This window comes from Mustelus asterias, chromosome 20, assembly GCF_964213995.1.
Source record: "Mustelus asterias chromosome 20, sMusAst1.hap1.1, whole genome shotgun sequence".
NCBI classification, from domain to species: Eukaryota; Metazoa; Chordata; class Chondrichthyes; order Carcharhiniformes; family Triakidae; genus Mustelus; species Mustelus asterias.
This window is the reverse complement of record NC_135820.1, coordinates 19,240,710-19,258,460: the sequence shown is the minus strand read 5'-3', so window position 1 is coordinate 19,258,460 and position 17,751 is coordinate 19,240,710. Positions and strand designations below refer to the sequence as shown.

Below are 17,751 nucleotides of genomic sequence, written 5' to 3'. Positions count from 1 at the left end.
ATTAGATATAGCTTCAATCCTGTTGCATCATACACCATGGTGGGCAAAGTCTAATAAGAATATCTGCTGTCCACATTCAATGGCAAGGGTCATTATTCACCTGCTTATCCAACATCTCCCTCTGGGACCTCCAAGTGTTGTGAAGGTCGTGTTTGTAAAATTAGCTAAAAAATGTAAAAATGCTAAGAGCTGTAAAATTGCATTGTCTTGTTTAAAAAAAGTTAGTTTTTTGTTATACTTAGAGTTTAAAAAACGCAGGCGTAAATTCAAGTACAGTAAGAAGTCTCAGAACACCAGGTTAAAGTCCAACAGGTTTATCTGGTAGCACAAGCTTTCGGAGCGCTGCTCCTTCATCAGGTGAGTGAGGACTCAGGACTCCAAACTGAGGACTCACTCACCTGATGAAGGAGCAACGCTCCGAAAGCTTGTGCTGCCAAATAAACCTGTTGGACTTTAACCTGGTATTGTGAGACTTCTTACTGTGCTTACCCCAGTCCAACGCTGGCGTCTCCACATCACAAATACAAGTACACAGAGAGACCCAAAGTGAAACATTATATTGATAGGCAGTACTGTTGCTATGAAAACAGTTTAACCAATCCATTTGAAATAGGCATTTGAATAGCAGCAGCCTATCAGATTTGAATTTGATGGTTTGATAACCTGCAAACCAATCCTATTGTGGGGTTTTTGGTATGTCATCGGGGGTATAAAGGCCACAGCCCGTAGCTCCAAACTGCCAGAAGACCATCTGCCAGCAACTGCCACAGATCATAGCTGAAGAGAGAGTCACAGACAGTAACTGTTCTCTGCCAGTCTAACAGCCACATTTAAAAGTAAAGTTTATTTATTAGTCACAAGTAGGCTTACATTAACACTGCAATGAAGTGACTGTGAAAATCCCCTAGTTGCCACACTCCGGCACCTGTTCGGGTACACTGAGGGAGAATTTAGCATGGCCAATGCTAACCAGCATGTCTTTCAGACTGTGGGAGGAAACTGGAGCACCCGGAGGAAACCCACAGAGACACAGGCTGAGACCCAAGCCGGGAATCGAACCCAGGTCCCTGGCACTGAGCCAGCAGTGCTAACCACTGTGCCACCAGATTATTGACTTAAAAGAAGGCCTCATCTCAATCGTAAAGATACCAACAGAAGAATAGAACACAGAAGAAGTCAGCACAGAAGACAGAAGTCCTGGAAGACGACAAACCTGATCACATTTTGAGTGTGACCAAAGATTCTATTCTTTTTGTTAATAAGTGGGAATTGCCATTATCTAAACAGCATTCCATTAGAATAGTGTTTTATTTGGTTTGTTAATAGTTTAGTTAACCTGTTCACTGTTTTTTTATACTTTTCCAATTCAATCAAATCAAGTCCAATTCAGAGTCTCAACAAGTTGAGACATTTCCGATCCAGGCTGACAAGACAGGGTCTGCAACCAGGGTATGCATCGTAGCCAAAAGGCCAAGATGCCGCTTTTAAAAATTGCTTCATATGAAAAAGAAGCTTAAATGCAACCCAATGACCTCAACCAAGTGCAGCATCTGCATAACTACACTTGATCTTAGCCAAAAGGCCTGTTCACTGTTAGTTAAATGAATAAAGTGTCCATTTTTGGGCGCGATAATGCTGTAAAATCGGATGTGAAGTGGAAATGACGGCCATTTTGACGCAGGTTACCACTTTATCATGGTAAGAAAGTGAGAGCCCGCCCAAACCAAGCGAGACATCAATTTACATGTTTTTGTATTCATCATAATGTCATTAATCATTCCAGCTCGCCTGCCTTTATCACCTCGCCCATCGAAACCTGGAAAACACCTCCTCTATATAAGTTAGACTCTGGGGCTACATTAGTGTGGGAGAGCGAGGAGGCAAGTCTCTGTGTTCAAACTGCTCCGTGATGCTCAGAGGGGCCTATTTTGTGGCGGCCATGTTGTATTTTGGATTGGCAGGGGAAGGGGGTGCTGCGAGTGTGGAGGGGGGTGGGGGGCTCTTGTTGTGTGGGGGGATGGTGGCTCTTGTTGTGAGGGGGGATGGGTGGCTTTTTTTGTGTGGGGATGGGGTGCTCTTGTTGTGTGGGGGGGGGTGTGGGCGGCTCTTGTTGTGTGTGTGGGGGGGGTGGGCGGCTCTTGTTGTGTGTGTGTGGGGGGGGGTGGGCGGCTCTTGTTGTGTGTGTGGGGGGTGTGGGCGGCTCTTGTGTGTGTGTGTGTGGGGGGGGCGGCTCTTGTTGTGTGTTTGTGGGGGGGTGGGCGTCTCTTGTTGTGTGTGTGGGGGGGGGTGTGGGCGGCTCTTGTTGTGTTTGTGTGTGTGTGGGGGTGGGCGGCTCTTGTTGTGTGTGTGGGGGGGGGTGTGGGCGGCTCTTGTTGTGTGTGTGTGTGTGTGTGGGGGTGGGCGGCTCTTGTTGTGTGTGTGGGGGGGAGTGGGCGGCTCTTGTTGTGTGTGTGGGGGTGGGCGGCTCTTGTTGTGTGTATGGGGGGGGTGTGGGCGGCTCTTGTGTGTGTGGGGGGGGTGTGGGCGGCTCTTGTGTGTGTGGGGGGGGGGGGGGGGTGGGCGGCTCTTGTTGTGTGTGTGTGGGGGGTGGTGTGGGCGGCTCTTGTTGGTCACAGGATCCAACCTCGGACTTTCAGCACGGACCGAGGTCGGAGCACTGACCTCGGAGCAGAGGGATCACCCTGGAAGCACTGTGACAGGTGGGGGTTTGCTGAAAGCTGTGCAAACTGACAGTGATGCAGCCTCAGGGCTGTCAAAGCAGCACTCACTGCCTGTGACCACTACTGCACGGGTGCTGGCCTCTGACTGTGAGGGGGAGCGGGATGGGGGGAGGGAGCAGTGTCACCATTCTGGAACCTATGTGGGGGGGGTTATGGACAGCGTGTGGGGCTGCGGGGAGTGGGTGGGGTGTGTGTGTTGTTGGGGGGGGGGTTGTGGGGGGGTGGGGGGAGTGTAGCTGGGCTGGGAGATGGGGGGTGTGTGTGGGGGGTGTGTGTGTAGCTGGGGGCTGTGGGGGGGGGATGGGGGTGTGTGTGTGTTGCTGGGGGATGTGGGGGGGATGGGGGTGTGTGTGTAGCTGGGGGCTGTGGGGGGGATGGGGGTGTGTGTGTAGCTGGGGGCTGTGGGGGGGATGGGGGTGTGTGTGTAGCTGGGGGCTGTGGGGGGCATGGGGGTGTGTGTGCAGCTGGGGGCTGTGGGGGGGATGGGGGCGTGTGTGTCGTTGGGGGATGTGGGGGTGATGGGGGGTGTGTGTCGTTGGGAGCTGTGGGGGGGATGGGGGTGTGTGTCGCTGGGGGATGTGGGGGGGATGGGGGTGTGTGTGTAGCTGGGGGATGTGGGGGGGATGGGGGTGTGTGTGCAGCTGGGGGCTGTGGGGGGGATGGGGGTGTGTGTGTCGCTGGGTGGGGCTGTGGGGGGGATGGGGGTGTGTGTGTAGCTGGGGGGGGCTTTGGGGGGGATGGGGGTGTGTGTGTAGCTGGGTGAGGCTGTGGGGGGGGATGGGGGTGTGTGTGTAGCTGGGGGCTGTGGGGGGGATGGGGGTGTGTGTGTAGCTGGGTGGGGCTGTGGGGGGGATGGGGGTGTGTGTGTAGCTGGGGGCTGTGGGGGGGAATGGGGGTGTGTGTGTCGCTGGGGGATGTGGGGGGGATGGGGGTGTGTGTGTAGCTGGGGGATGTGGGGGGGATGGGGGTGTGTGTGTAGCTGGGTGGGGCTGTGGGGGGGATGGGGGTGTGTGTGTAGCTGGGTGGGGCTGTGGGGGGGATGGGGGTGTGTGTGTAGCTGGGGGCTGTGGGGGTGATGGGGGTGTGTGTGTTGCTGGGGGATGTGGGGGGGATGGGTGTGTGTGTGTTGCTGGGGGATGTGGGGGGGATGGGGGTGTGTGTGTTGCTGGGGGATGTGGGGGGGATGGGTGTGTGTGTGTTGCTGGGGGATGTGGGGGGGATGGGGGTGTGTGTGTTGCTGGGGGATGTGGGGGGGATGGGGGTGTGTGTGTAGCTGGGGGATGTGGGGGGGATGGGGGTGTGTGTGTAGCTGGGGGATGTGGGGGGGATGGGGGTGTGTGTGTCGCTGGGGGCTGTGGGGGGGATGGGGGTGTGTGTGTCGCTGGGGGATGTGGGGGGGATGGGGGTGTGTGTGTAGCTGGGGGATGTCGGGGGGATGGGGGTGTGTGTGTAGCTGGGGTGTGTGGGGGGGATGGGGGTGTGTGTGTAGCTGGGTGGGGGCTGTGGGGGGGATGGGGGTGTGTGTGTAGCAGGGGGCTGTGGGGGGGATGGGTGTGTGTGTGTAGCTGGGGGCTGTGGGGGGGATGGGGGTGTGTGTGTAGCTGGGGGCTGTGGGGGGGATGGGTGTGTGTGTGTAGCTGGGGGCTGTGGGGGGGATGGGGGTGTGTGCGTCGCTGGGGGATGTGGGGGGGATGGGGGTGTGTGTGTCGCTGGGGGATGTGGGGGGGATGGGGGTATGTGTGTCGCTGGGGGCTGTGGGGGGGGATGGGGGTGTGTGTGTAGCTGGGTGGGGATGTGGTGGTGATGGGGGTGTGTGTGTAGCTGGGTGGGGCTGTGGGGGGGATGGGGCTGTGTGTGTAGTTGGGGGCTGTGGGGGGGATGGGGGTGTGTGTGTAGCTGGGGGCTGTGGGGGGGGATGGGGGTGTGTGTGTAGTTGGGGGCTGTGGGGGGGATGGGGGTGTGTGTCGCTGGGGTGTGTGGGGGGGATGGGGGTGTGTGTGTAGCTGGGTGGGGCTGTGGGGGGGATGGGGGGGTGTGTGTCGCTGGGGGCTGTGGGGGGGATGGGGGTGTGTGTGTCGCTGGGGGATGTGGGGGGGATGGGGGTGTGTGTGTCGCTGGGGGATGTGGGGGGGATGGGGGTGTGTGTGTCGCTGGGGGATGTGGGGGTGATGGGGGTGTGTGTGTCACTGGGGGCTGTGGGGGGGATGGGGGTGTGTGTGTAGGTGGGGGCTGTGGGGGTGATGGGGGTGTGTGTGTCGCTGTGGTAGGTGGGGGGGATGGGGATGTGTGTGTCGCTGGAGGATGTGGGGGTGATGGGGGTGTGTGTGTCGCTGGGGGATGTGGGGGTGATGGGGGTGTGTGTGTCGCTGGGGGCTGTGGGGGGGATGGGGGTGTGTGTGTCGCTGGGGGATGTGGGGGTGATGGGGGTGTGTGTGACGCTGGGGTGTGTGGGGGGGATGGGGGTGTGTGTAGCTGGGGGATGTGGGGGGGATGTGGGTGTGTGTGTCGCTGGGGGCTGTGGGGGGGATGGGGGTGTGTGTGTAGGTGGGGGCTGTGGGGGTGATGGGGGTGTGTGTCGCTGGGGTGTGTGGGGGGGATGGGGATGTGTGTCGCTGGAGGATGTGGGGGTGATGGGGGTGTGTGTGTCGCTGGGGGATGTGGGGGTGATGGGGGTGTGTGTGTCGCTGGGGGCTGTGGGGGGGATGGGGGTGTCTGTGTCGCTGGGGGATGTGGGGGTGATGGGGGTGTGTGTGTAGCTGGGGGCTGTGGGGGGGATGGGGGTGTGTGTAGCTGGGGGATGTGGGGGGGATGGGGGTGTGTGTGTCGCTGGGGGATGTGGGGCGGATGGGGGTGTGTGTGTGTAGCTGGGGTGTGTGGGGGGGATGGGGGTGTGTGTGTAGCTGGGGGCTGTGGGGGGGTTGGGGGTGTGTGTGTAGCTGGGGTGTGTGGGGGGGATGGGGGTGTGGGTGTAGCTGGGGTGTGTGGGGGGGATGGGGGTGTGTGTGTCGCTGGGGGCTGTGGGGGGGATGGGGGTGTGTGTGTCGCTGGGGGATGTGGGGGGGATGGGGGTGTGTGTGTCGCTGGGGGATGTGGGGGGGATGGGGGTGTGTGTGTAGCTGGGGGATGTGGGGGGGATGGGGGTGTGTGTGTAGCTGGGGGATGTGGGGGGATGGGGGTGTGTGTGTCGCTGGGGGATGTGGGGGGGATGGGGGTGTGTGTGTCGCTGGGGGATGTGGGGGGGATGGGGTGTGTGTGTAGCTGGGGGATGTGGGGTGGATGGGGGTGTGTGTAGCTGGAGGATGTGGGGGGGATGGGCGTGTGTGTGTCGCTGGGGGCTGTGGGGGGATGGGGGTGTGTGTGTCGCTGGGGGCTGTGGGGGGGATGGGGGTGTGTGTCGCTGGGGGCTGTGGGGGGGATGGGGGTGTGTGTGTAGCTGGAGGATGTGGGGGGCATGGGGGGGTGTGTGTCGCTGGGGGCTGTGGGGGGGATGGGGTTGTGTGTGTCGCTGGGGGCTGTGGGGGGGATGGGGGTGTGTGTGTAGCTGGGTGGGGCTGTGGGGGGGATGGGGGTGTGTGTGTAGCTGGGGGCTGTGGGGGGGATGGGGGTGTGTGTGTCGCTGGGGGCTGTGGGGGGGATGGGGGTGTGTGTGTCGCTGGGGGATGTGGGGGGGATGGGGGTGTGTGTGTCGCTGGGGGCTGTGGGGGGGATGGGGGTGTGTGTGTCGCTGGGGGCTGTGGGGGGGGATGGGGGTGTGTGTAGCTGGGTGGGGCTGTGGGGGTGATGGGGGTGTGTGTGTAGCTGGGTGGGGCTGTGGGGGTGTGTGTGTAGCTGGGTGGGGCTGTGGGGGGGATGGGGGTGTGTGTGTCGCTGGGTGGGGATGTGGGGGGGATGGGGGTGTGTGTGTAGCTGGGTGGGGCTGTGGGGGGGATGGGGGGGTGTGTGTCGCTGGGGGCTGTGGGGGTGATGGGGGTGTGTGTGTAGTTGGGGGATGTGGGGGGGATGTCGCTGGGGGCTGTGAGGGGGATGGGGTTGTGTGTGTGTTGCTGGGGGATGTGGTGGTGATGGGGGTGTGTGTGTAGCTGGGGGCTGTGGGGGGGATGGGGGTGTGTGTGTAGCTGGGGGCTGTGGGGGGGATAGGAGTGTGTGTGTAGCTGGGGGCTGTGGGGGGGATGGGGGTGTGTGTGCAGCTGGGGGATGTGGGGGGGATGGGGGCATGTGTGTCGTTGGGGGATGTGGGGGTGATGGGGGGATGTGTGTCGTTGGGGGCTGTGGGGGGGATGGGGGTGTGTGTCGCTGGGGGATGTGGGGGGGATGGGGGTGTGTGTGTCGCTGGGGGCTGTGGGGGGGATGGGGGGGTGTGTGTCGCTGGGGGCTGTGGGGGGGATGGGGTTGTGTGTGTAGCTGGGAGCTGTGGGGGGATGGGGGTGTGTGTGTAGCTGGGGCTGTGGGGGGGATGGGGGTATGTGTGTAGCTGGGGGCTGTGGGGGGGTTGGGGGGGTGTGTGTAGCTTGGGGATGTGGGGGGGATGGGGGTGTGTGTGTTGCTGGGGGATGTGGGGGGGATGGGGGTGTGTGTGTAGCTGGGGGCTGTGGGGGGGATGGGGGTGTGTGTGTAGCTGGGTGGGGCTGTGGGGGGGATGGGGGTGTGTGTGTAGGTGGGGGCTGTGGGGGGGATGGGGGTGTGTGTAGCTGGGGGCTGTGGGGGGGATGGGGGTGTGTGTGTAGCTGGGTGGGGCTGTTGGGGGGGATGGGGGTGTGTGTAGCTGGGTGGGGCTGTGGGGGTGATGGGGGTGTGTGTGTAGCTGGGTGGGGCAGCGGGGGGATGGGGGGTTGTGTGTGTCGCTGGGGGCTGTGGGGGGGATGGGGGTGTGTGTGTAGCTCGGGGCTGTGGGGGGGATGGGGGTGTGTGTGTCGCTGGGGGATGTGGGGGGGATGGGGGTGTGTGTGTAGGTGGGGGCTGTGGGGGTGATGGGGGTGTGTGTCGCTGGGGTGTGTGGGGGGGATGGGGATGTGTGTCGCTGGAGGATGTGGGGGTGATGGGGGTGTGTGTGTCGCTGGGGGATGTGGGGGTGATGGGGGTGTGTGTGTCGCTGGGGGCTGTGGGGGGGATGGGGGTGTCTGTGTCGCTGGGGGATGTGGGGGTGATGGGGGTGTGTGTGTAGCTGGGGGCTGTGGGGGGGATGGGGGTGTGTGTAGCTGGGGGATGTGGGGGGGATGGGGGTGTGTGTGTCGCTGGGGAATGTGGGGGGGATGGGGGTGTGTGTGTAGCTGGGGGCTGTGGGGGGGATGGGGGTGTGTGTGTAGCTGGGGGCTGTGGGGGGGATGGGGGTGTGTGTGTCGCTGGGGGCTGTGGGGGGGTTGGGGGTGTGTGTGTAGCTGGGGGCTGTGGGGGGGTTGGGGGTGTGTGTGTCGCTGGAGGCTGTGGGGGGCTGGGGGTATGTGTGTCGCTGGGGTGTGTGGGGGGGATGGGGGTGTGTGTGTCGCTGGGGGATGTGGGGGGGATGGGGGTGTGTGTGTAGCTGGGGGCTGTGGGGGGATGGGGGTGTGTGTGTCGCTGGGGGCTGTGGGGGGGTTGGGGGTGTGTGTGTAGCTGGGGGCTGTGAGGGGGTTGGGGGTGTGTGTGCCGCTGGGGGCTGTGGGGGGGTTGGGGGTGTGTGTGTCGCTGAGGTGTGTGGGGGGGATGGGGGTGTTTGTGTTGCTGGGGGCTGTGGGGGGGATGGGGGTGTGTGTGTAGCTGGGGGCTGTGGGGGGGATGGGGGTGTGTGTGTCGCTGGGGGCTGTGGGGGGGATGGGGGTGTGTGTGTAGCTGGGTGGGGCTGTGGGGGGGATGGGGGTGTGTGTGTCGCTGGGGGATGTGGGGTTGATGGGGGTGTGTGTGTCGCTGGGGGATGTGGGGGGGATGGGGGTGTGTGTGTTGCTGGGGGCTGTGGGGGGGATGGGGGTGTTTGTGTTGCTGGGGGCTGTGGGGGGGATGGGGGTGTGTGTGTAGCTGGGGGCTGTGGGGGGGATGGGGGTGTGTGTGTCGCTGGGGGCTGTGGGGGGGATGGGGGTGTGTGTGTAGCTGGGTGGGGCTGTGGGGGGGATGGGGGTGTGTGTGTCGCTGGGGGATGTGTGGTTGATGGGGGTGTGTGTGTCGCTGGGGGATGTGGGGGGGATGGGGGTGTGTGTAGCTGGGTGGGGCTGTGGGGGGGATGGGGGTGTGTGTAGCTGGGTGGGGCTGTGGGGGGGATGGGGGTGTGTGTGTCGCTGGGGGATGTGCGGAGGATGGGGGTGTGTGTGTCGCTGGGGGATGTGGGGGGGATGGGGGTGTGTGTAGCTGGGGGATGTGGGGGGGATGGGGGTGTGTGTCGCTGGGGTGTGTGGGGGGGACGGGGGTGTGTGTGTTGCTGGGGGATGTGGGGGGGATGGGGGTGTGTGTCGCTGGGGGCTGTGGGGGGGATGGGGGTGTGTGTGTAGCTGGGTGGGGCTGTGGGGGGGATGGGGGTGTGTGTGTCGCTGGGGGCTGTGGGGGGGATGGGGGTGTGTGTGTAGCTGGGGGATGTGGGGGGGATGGGGGTGTGTGTCGCTGGGGTGTGTGGGGGGGATGGGGGTGTGTGTGTTGCTGCGGGATGTGGGGGGGATGGGGGTGTGTGTCGCTGGGGTGTGTGGGGGGGATGGGGGTGTGTGTGTTTCGCTGGGGGATGTGGGGGGGATGGGGGTGTGTGTGTAGCTGGGGGCTGTGGGGCGGATGGGGGTTGTGTGTAGTTGGGCGGGGCTGTGGGGGGGATGGGGGTGTGTGTGTAGCTGGGGGATGTGGGGGGGATGGGGGTGTGTGTGTAGCTGGGTGGGGCTGTGGGGGGGATGGGGGTGTGTGTGTCGCTGGGTATGGCTGTGGGGGGGATGGGGGTGTGTGTGTCGCTGGGGGATGTGGGGGGGATGGGGGTGTGTGTGTAGGTGGGGGCTGTGGGGGTGATGGGGGTGTGTGTGTCGCTGGGGGCTGTGGGGGGGATGGGGGTGTGTGTAGCTGGGGGCTGTGGGGGGGATGGGGGTGTGTGTGTAGCTGGGGGATGTGGGGGGGATGGGGGTGTGTGTGTAGCTGGGGGCTGTGGGGGGGATGGGGGTGTGTGTGTAGCTGGGGGATGTGGGGGGGATGGGGGTGTGTGTGTAGCTGGGGGATGTGGGGGGGATGGGGGTGTGTGTAGCTGGGGGATGTGGGGGGGATGGGCGTGTGTGTGTAGCTGGGGGATGTGGGGGGGATGGGGGTGTGTGTGTAGCTGGGGGATGTGGGGGGGATGGGGGTGTGTGTAGCTGGGGATGTGGGGGGGATGGGTGTGTGTGTGTCGCTGGGGGTTGTGGGGGGGATGGGGGTGTGTGTGTCGCTGGGGGATGTGGGGGGGATGGGGGTCTGTGTGTAGCTGGGGGCTGTGGGGGGGATGGGGGTGTGTGTGTCGCTGGGGGATGTGGGGGGGATGGGGGTGTGTGTAGTTGGGTGGGGCTGTGGGGGTGATGGGGGTGTGTGTGTCGCTGGGGGATGTGGTGGGGATGGGGGTGTGTGTGTGTAGCTGGGGGCTGTGGGGGTGATGGGGGTGTGTGTGTAGCTGCGGGATGTGGGGGTGATGGGGGTGTGTGTGTAGCTGGGGGCTGTGGGGGGGATGGGGGTGTGTGTAGTTGGGTGGGGCTGTGGGGGGGATGGGGGTGTGTGTGTAGCTGGGTGGGGCTATGGGGGTGATGGGGGTGCGTGTGTAGCTGGGGGCTGTGGGGGGGATGGGGTGTGTGTGTCGCTGGCGGCTGTGGGGGGGATGGGGGTGTGTGTGTAGCTGGGGGCTGTGGGGGGGATGGGGGTGTGTGTGTTGCTGGGGGATGTGGGGGGGTGGGGGTGTGTGTGTCGCTGGGGGATGTGCGGGGGATGGGGGTGTGTGTGTCGCTGGGGGCTGTGGGGGGATGGGGGGGTGTGTGTTGCTGGGGGATGTGTGGGGGATGGGGGTGTGTGTGTCGCTGGGGGCTGTGCGGGTTGATGGGGGTGTGTGTGTCGTTGGGTGGGGCTGTGGGGGTGATGGGGGTGTGTGTGTAGCTGGGGGCTGTGGGGGGGATGGGGGTGTGTGTCGCTGGGGGATTTGGGGGGGATGGGGGTCTGTGTAGTTGAGTGGGGCTATGGGGGGGGTGTGTATCGCTGGGGGCTGTGGGGGGTGATGAGGTTGTGTGTTGCTGGGCTGGGGGTAAGCGATATTCTTTAAACTCTCCATCTCTCCATCTGCCTCTCCCTTTCTCCCAATTACCATCCCCTCCCCCATCCTAATCAACAAGGTGGCTTTTGCGATGCCAGCCATTGATCTTGCTGTTCTATTGGTTGTTGCTGGAGCTGAGGAGGAGGAGCGGGAGGAAGAATTGTGGGCAGAGGAGGCCCAGGCCTTGCCACTCACAGGAGGAGAGGGAGACGACCATCAGAGACAGGATGTGGCCCACATTTGCCCAAGGGGGTGGTGGGGCGGGTGGGCGGCGGGGGAAAGGGGGGCAGGGGGCGGTGCAGGAGAAGGAGGGAGCGGAGACCCCGGCAGTTCTGCACAGGAGAGTCCTTCAAGCAACTGTCAAACGTGGCGTGCCAGCAAAAGCTCCGGCTCTGAAAGGAGACAGTGCAACGCCTGTGCTATTCATTACAGGACCTGGCACTCGGGCAGGGGGGGGGGCACCCATTCCCAGTGGCTCTGAAAGTGACGGCTGCCTTAAACCTTTGCGCCACAGGGTCCTTTCAGACCGCCAGTGGAGACCTTGTGGCATTTCACAATCATCCATCCACAGTGTGTGAAGGAGGTGACGGATGCCCTGTAAGCTTGGTCTGGCCAGTACATCAAATTGGCCCTGGACCAGGCCCAGCACGAAGCCCGGGCTACAGGATTCACAGCCACCACAGGGATGCCAAATGTTCCGGGGGGCTATAGACTGCACCCATGTTGCCCTCAAGGCCCTGGTCAGGAATCCAAGGAGATCCATGAATAGAAAGGGCTTCCATTTAATAAATGTGCAATTGGTGTGTGACCATCTGCTGAACACCACGCACATCTGTGGCAGACACCATGGCACGAGGAGCTCTGATATCCCACAGGTCTTTGAGGAGGAGCCCATGGTGCAGGGACGGCTTGTTGGGGACGTGGGGTATCCACTTCGGACTGAGCTGATGATGCCTGTGCGGAGGCCTGAGACTGAGGAGGAGACCTGATCTAATGAGGCCACCCGTTCAACAATGGAGCGCTGCATAGGGCTCCTCAAGATGCAGTTCAGGTGCCTGGACCGCTCTGGCGGAGCCCTACAATACAGCCCCCTGATATGACCTGCATTGAGGTGGTGTGCTGCACCCTGGCGCAGCAGCAAGGGGATGTGTTGGAGGAGGAGGATATGGAGGCCGACTAGCCGGGCGTTGTTGGAGAGGGGGCAGCACAGGGTGGGGGAGGAGGAAGAGGAGGAGGACGACAATGAAGAGCAATGCCACCCAGGCACTGGAGGGCTGTTGGCAGCAAGGCTCAGGCATGCGAAGGAGGCCCTGATCAACATGCGGTTTGGCCTTTAGGAGCCTGTGTTGCCACATGTTGGTTCCATCTCCCCCCCCCCACCTCACCACCCCAATTGCCCCCACCCGCCCCGAGAGCCCTACAATCTCCTGCAACATTGTAACACCGGCGTGGTGGGCCTGGGTATGTTGAGCTAGTGAGTTTCTGTGACAGGCAGGAGGGTGATGATGACCCGCTAAACACCATTATGATGATGCCCTGGCGCAAACTAGTCTGACTCCTACCTGTGCTCTCTATGCACGCTGGCACCTGGACCCACGTCCGGGCAGTGGGTGAGGGATCACTGAACCCCTATGCAGGAGCGTGTGGGGAGGGGGAGGGGAGGGAATCCCTTGAGGGTGGTGTAATTCGATGCTAATGCATGCCACCCGCTGTAGCCGCTGATTTCTTTGAGTGTCTTCATTTTCTCAGTGACAGAGCGTTGAGGGGCCTCCCCCACTGACATCAACATACAGTGTCCCTCTGGGGTAAGGACGTTCCTGTTGGAGACAAATCTGAGGGGGAGGTGGCTAGATGGGTGGAGAACTGGCTTGGTCACAGAAGACAGAGGGTGGTAGTGGAAGGGTCTTTTTCCGGCTGGAGGCCTGTGACTAGTGGTGTTCACAGTAAGAAGTCTCACAACACCAGGTTAAAGTCCAACAGGTTTATTTGGTAGCAAATACCATGGTATTTGCTACCAAATAAACCTGTTGGACTTTAACCTGGTGTTGTGAGACTTCTTACTGTGTTTACCCCAGTCCAACGCCAGCATCTCCGCAGGGCTCTGTATTGGGACCTCTGCTGTTTGTGATTTATATAAACGATCTGGAAGAAGGTGTAACTGGGGTGATCAGTAAGTTTGCGGATGACACAAAATTGGCAGGACTTGCAGATAGTGAGGAGCATTGTCAGAAGCTACAGAAGGATATAGATAGGCTGGAAATTTGGGCAAAGAAATGGCAGATGGAGTTCAATCCTGATAAATGCGAAGTGATGCATTTTGGTAGAAATAATGTAGGGAGGAGCTATACGATAAATGGCAGAACCATAAAGGGTGTAGATACGCAGAGGAACCTGGGTGTGCAAGTCCACAGATCCTTGAAGGTGACGTCACAGGTGGAGAAGGTGGTGAAGAAGGCATATGGCATGCTTGCCTTTATAGGACGGGGCATAGAGTATAAAAGTTGGGGTCTGATGTTGCAGATGTATAGAACGTTGGTTCGGCCACATTTGGAATACTGCGTCCAGTTCTGGTCGCCACACTACCAGAAGGACGTGGAGGCTTTGGTGAGAGTACAGAGGAGGTTTACCAGGATGTTGCCTGGTATGGAGGGGCTGAGTTATGAGGAGAGATTGGGTAAACTGGGGTTGTTCTCCCTGGAAAGACGGAGGATGAGGGGAGACTTAATAGAGGTGTATAAAATTATGAAAGGCATAGATAGGGTGAACGGTGGGAAGCTTTTCCCCAGGTCGGTGGTGACGTTCACGAGGGGTCATAGGTTCAAGGTGAAGGGGGGGAGGTTTAACACAGATATCAGAAGGACATATTTTACATAGAGGGTGGTGGGGGCCTGGAATGCGCTGCCAGGCAAGGTGGTGGAGGCAGACACACTGGGAACGTTTAAGACTTATCTAGACAGCTATATGAACGGAGTAGGAATGGAGGGATACAAAAGAATGGTATAGTTGGACCAGGGAGCGGCACGGGCTTGGAGGGCCGAAGGGCCTGTTCCTGTGCTGTATTGTTCTTTGAGACAAATTAGTCACAGGTGGGTGGTGAAATGACATTTATTTGTGCCAGTAAAAATGTCTTAATGGCAAGTAATAACATGCAAACATGTGAACATGAGACTTTAAAGTGCATAACTATTCTGCCTACCTAGTACGCCCTTCACCCGTGCAATCTTAGTGCCGTTACAACTTCCTAACTTACGTGGCCTACCCCGACATCTCGATGGCCCCCCAGGAGGTGGAGGTGGCCAGCTGCCTACCGCACCTCATGGCCTGTAATGCCCTTCGTGATCATCCTCTGGAGGGCCTGGACCTTGAGGGTTCTGGCCGGCTTCCAGGTGTTTGGCCGTAACCATGAACCCTCTTCGTCCCATTGCCCCTGAGATGCCCTGGTGTCAGGAAGGGGGGAGTCAGGAGGTGTAGCCACAGCTGCTGTTTCCTGTGTGGAAGGCCCCGGCATGGGCTTGAGTGCTTCCTCCTCCCCTGGGATTCTGTGAGCCCCTGGGTCACTCTATGGGACGCCGGTCCTTCTGCAGCGAGCTCCAGAAGCTCTGGCGTCACCTGGCACTGCCAATCCTGGAGGACCACATGCGTTCTAGCTATGGTTGTTGAGCCCTCTGTGATGGCTCTCTGAGTCGGGAGGCCACCTGTCAATGATAGCAGCAAGTGCCCTCTGAGACTGGGCCATGCTCTGCAGCCCCTCAGCCATGGCCCTCTGTGACTGGGCCAGTTCTCAATGGCTGCTGCCATAGCCCACTGTGTCTCGGGGCTGTCCCACTGGGTCTCCTGCAAGCTCTCGAGCATCTCAGCCATGGGCCACAGAACCTCAAGAACCTTGTTGAGTCCCTCAGCCGTGTCCTGCTGTGACTCAGCCGCAGCCCTCTGGAACTCTGCTGTGGCGTTCTGTGACTTGGCCATTGCTTTGAGCCTGCCAACATGGTGAGGATTCCCTGCCCCAGGCTTTTCACCGCATACGCCACCCTTGCAGTGTTGGTCTGGGAACCACGCAAGACAGGCAGTAGGTGGTCCGCTTGAAAGCTTTGGCAGTCCTCCCAACAACCTCGCAGTTGATCCAGTGCGGCCGTCAGCCCCTCCTGCATTCCCTGGCTCTGTTGCTGCATCTCCAGCAGCTGAGGGAGAAGTGATCTCAGAGGCCCAGCATGGAGCCTGGGGCCAGCTGAGTCCTCACCTCCATCAGGCCCCCGAGTGCCAGAGGACTCAGAGGTTCCCTCCTCCACCCGATGTACCTCAGCAGATATATCGTAGGCATCAGAGAGTGACCTAGATGCCTCGCCACTAATTTGACCCACCGATGTGGGTATCTGGGATGGTGAACTGCGAGGTGGAAGCTGACGCCAAACTGGTGTCACCATCGGAGGACCTTTCATCCTCTTCATTCGAGGAGTCATCAGAGGTGTCAGGGGCAGGATGGATGGGAACAGCAGTGGGGGCCACAATGTCAGACGGCCCAGGCGTGTCAGGGTCCCTTCCTGCAACATAGGACACAAGGTTAAGTGCGAGGGAGGGAGAGGAATCTGGGATTCAGGCAACTTAAGTGCCATTTCTCCATTGAACAAAGAACAAAGAAAATTACAGCACAAGAACAGGTCTTCGGCCCTCCAAGCCTGCACCGACCATGTTGTCCGTCTGAACTAAAACCCCCGACCCTTCCAGGGACCATATCCCTCTATTCCCATCCTATTTATTTTTTGTCAAGATGCCCCTTAAAAGTCACCATTGTATTTGCCTCCACGACCTCCCCCAGCAGCGAGTTCCAGGCACCCACTACCCTCTGTGTAAATAAACATGCCTCGCACATCTCCTTTAAACATTTTCCCACGTACCTTAAACAAATGTCCCCTAGTAATTGCCTCAAACTGAGTGGAGGATTGACAGGTGCTCACTTCTCGACTCCATCCTGACCATGCTATCGCTGGCAGCCCGGATGTCTCTTTCTCTGGACAGCTCCAGCACCCGCTCCTCAAAGGGGGTGAGGACTCAGAGGTCAGGCTCACCAACCCCTGTCTTCACCCTCTCCTGGCAGTTATGGGCATTCTTCTCCTTTGGGTACAGAAGGAACCATGAAAAATCTGATGGCGTGACTCCTGCAGAGTATCAGGGAGTGGTCCTCAGAGGGCAAGCACTGCGATACTCTTGCAGGGGAGAGGAAGGAGGTGGTTGGGGGTCAGGGGCCGGGAGAAAACAGGGTGTTGGTGGTGGTGGGGGGATCTAGGGGAAGATGCTAGATGGGGTTAAACAAGATAAATGACCTCATCCTTGCTGCCCAGATGAGGTTATTTATCTTGCTGCACTGCTTACCGGTCCTCCTGGCCAGTGCCATGGCACTCACAGATGCAGCCACCACCTCACAAGCTGTTTTTCCATCGTTTCCTCTGGGATGACATCCTGCTGAAGGGAAGAGGGTGTCCCATCTTGCCTCCACTGCGTCCAGCAACCTAGCCAGGTCAGATTCGGAAAATCTGGGAGCTGCCTTTCTTGATGCCATTTTCCCTGCATTGCCTGCCTGCTTGTCCATCCTTTGGGGTTTTTTATGAAGATGCCGCTTGTTAGGGCAGATCAGCTGCAGGCAGTTTGGGAGAGCATTCCAGCAAGTTAAATGCAGTTTGCTTGTTAGCATTGAGCGGAAGGCAAGTGAACTCTTGCAGGTTTGCTGAGGCGGGGGTGGGGGGGAGGGGGAGAATGTGGATCTGTGCCTCCATGATGATTGGGGGCAGAGGAGAGAGAGGATCGTGTCAGACAGCCATTGGGGCCAGGAGGAGATGGGGGCCATGTGCAGGTAGGTCCAGAATGTTGGGAGGGAAGGGGGGGGGGGGGGGCGGGGGGGTTCAGAAGGTTAGTAATGTTGTGGGGGGGAGGGTTCAATGTCCGTGGGGGCCAGGGGGAGGCATTATCCGGCCTGGGAGGCGTGTGGCAGGGGAGCTGCAGTTTGAAGCTTTGATCGGAGCTTCAGGCTTTAGAACGTGTTCAGCCCCGCCCACTGTCTTCTGTAGCGAGAAACGGACTTGCACAAAACTTTGGAGACAGAGTGTATACGATTGACTGTAAAAACGCGCTCATAAAACGGATCTGGAGCTCTCCCAGTTTCACGCTTGCCCAACACAGAAAAAATCTTGTAAAATAACCACCCTTAGGATTCTTTTGGGAAATCCCAATATTTTTCAAGGTAAAGCACTCGTCATATTGGTCGCCTTGGTGATGACTCCTTATTGCTGCTCAGCACTTCGGGAAGTTTTCAGCTTATGGCAGGTGTTTTATAAACACAGCACGTACCTTTTTCTCCCAGCATGCTATTTTAACAATCTTCCATTAATAACACGGTAGATAATTGATGGAGCCGTGGCTACAATTAGGAGCTTATAATCTACTTACATATGGAGTGAGGGAGGGACACAGACATAATTGCAATGATAGATGTAGACTTCAACAAGTAGCTAAGAAGGCAAACAACATTCTGGCCTTTGTTGCATAGGGGTTGGAGTTCAAAAATAGGGAGGTTTTGATGCAATTGTGCAAGGTGTTGGTGAGGCCTCACCTGGAATTCTGCGTACAGATTAATTCTCCTTACCTAAAAAAAGGATATAGTAACATTGGAGGCAGTCCAAATGAGAGACTAATTCCTGGGAGAAGATGCTTGTCCTATCAAGAGAGACTGAATAGTCTGGGTTTGTATTATTTGGCATTTAGACGAGTGAGGGGGTGACCTTATTCAAGCATATAAGATTCTGAGGGGGAATGACAGAGTAGAAGTTTTCATTAGTG

General features: G+C 59.5%; 1 protein-coding gene across 1 annotated transcript in view; it reads right to left on the bottom strand.

The window, feature by feature from the left end:
* Positions 1-16,514, bottom strand: part of LOC144508712 (uncharacterized) — a 45,368-nt gene extending 28,854 nt beyond the window's left edge. Inside the window, exons 1-3 of the mRNA XM_078237021.1 lie at positions 16,291-16,514; positions 15,282-15,461; positions 101-164 (exon numbers count right to left, since the gene is read on the bottom strand). Coding sequence (XP_078093147.1) covers positions 101-164; positions 15,282-15,461; positions 16,291-16,507 — 461 coding nt within the window. The 5' untranslated portion in view covers positions 16,508-16,514. The remainder of the gene's footprint in view (positions 1-100; positions 165-15,281; positions 15,462-16,290) is intronic.
* Between the last annotated feature and the right edge of the window lie 1,237 nt (positions 16,515-17,751).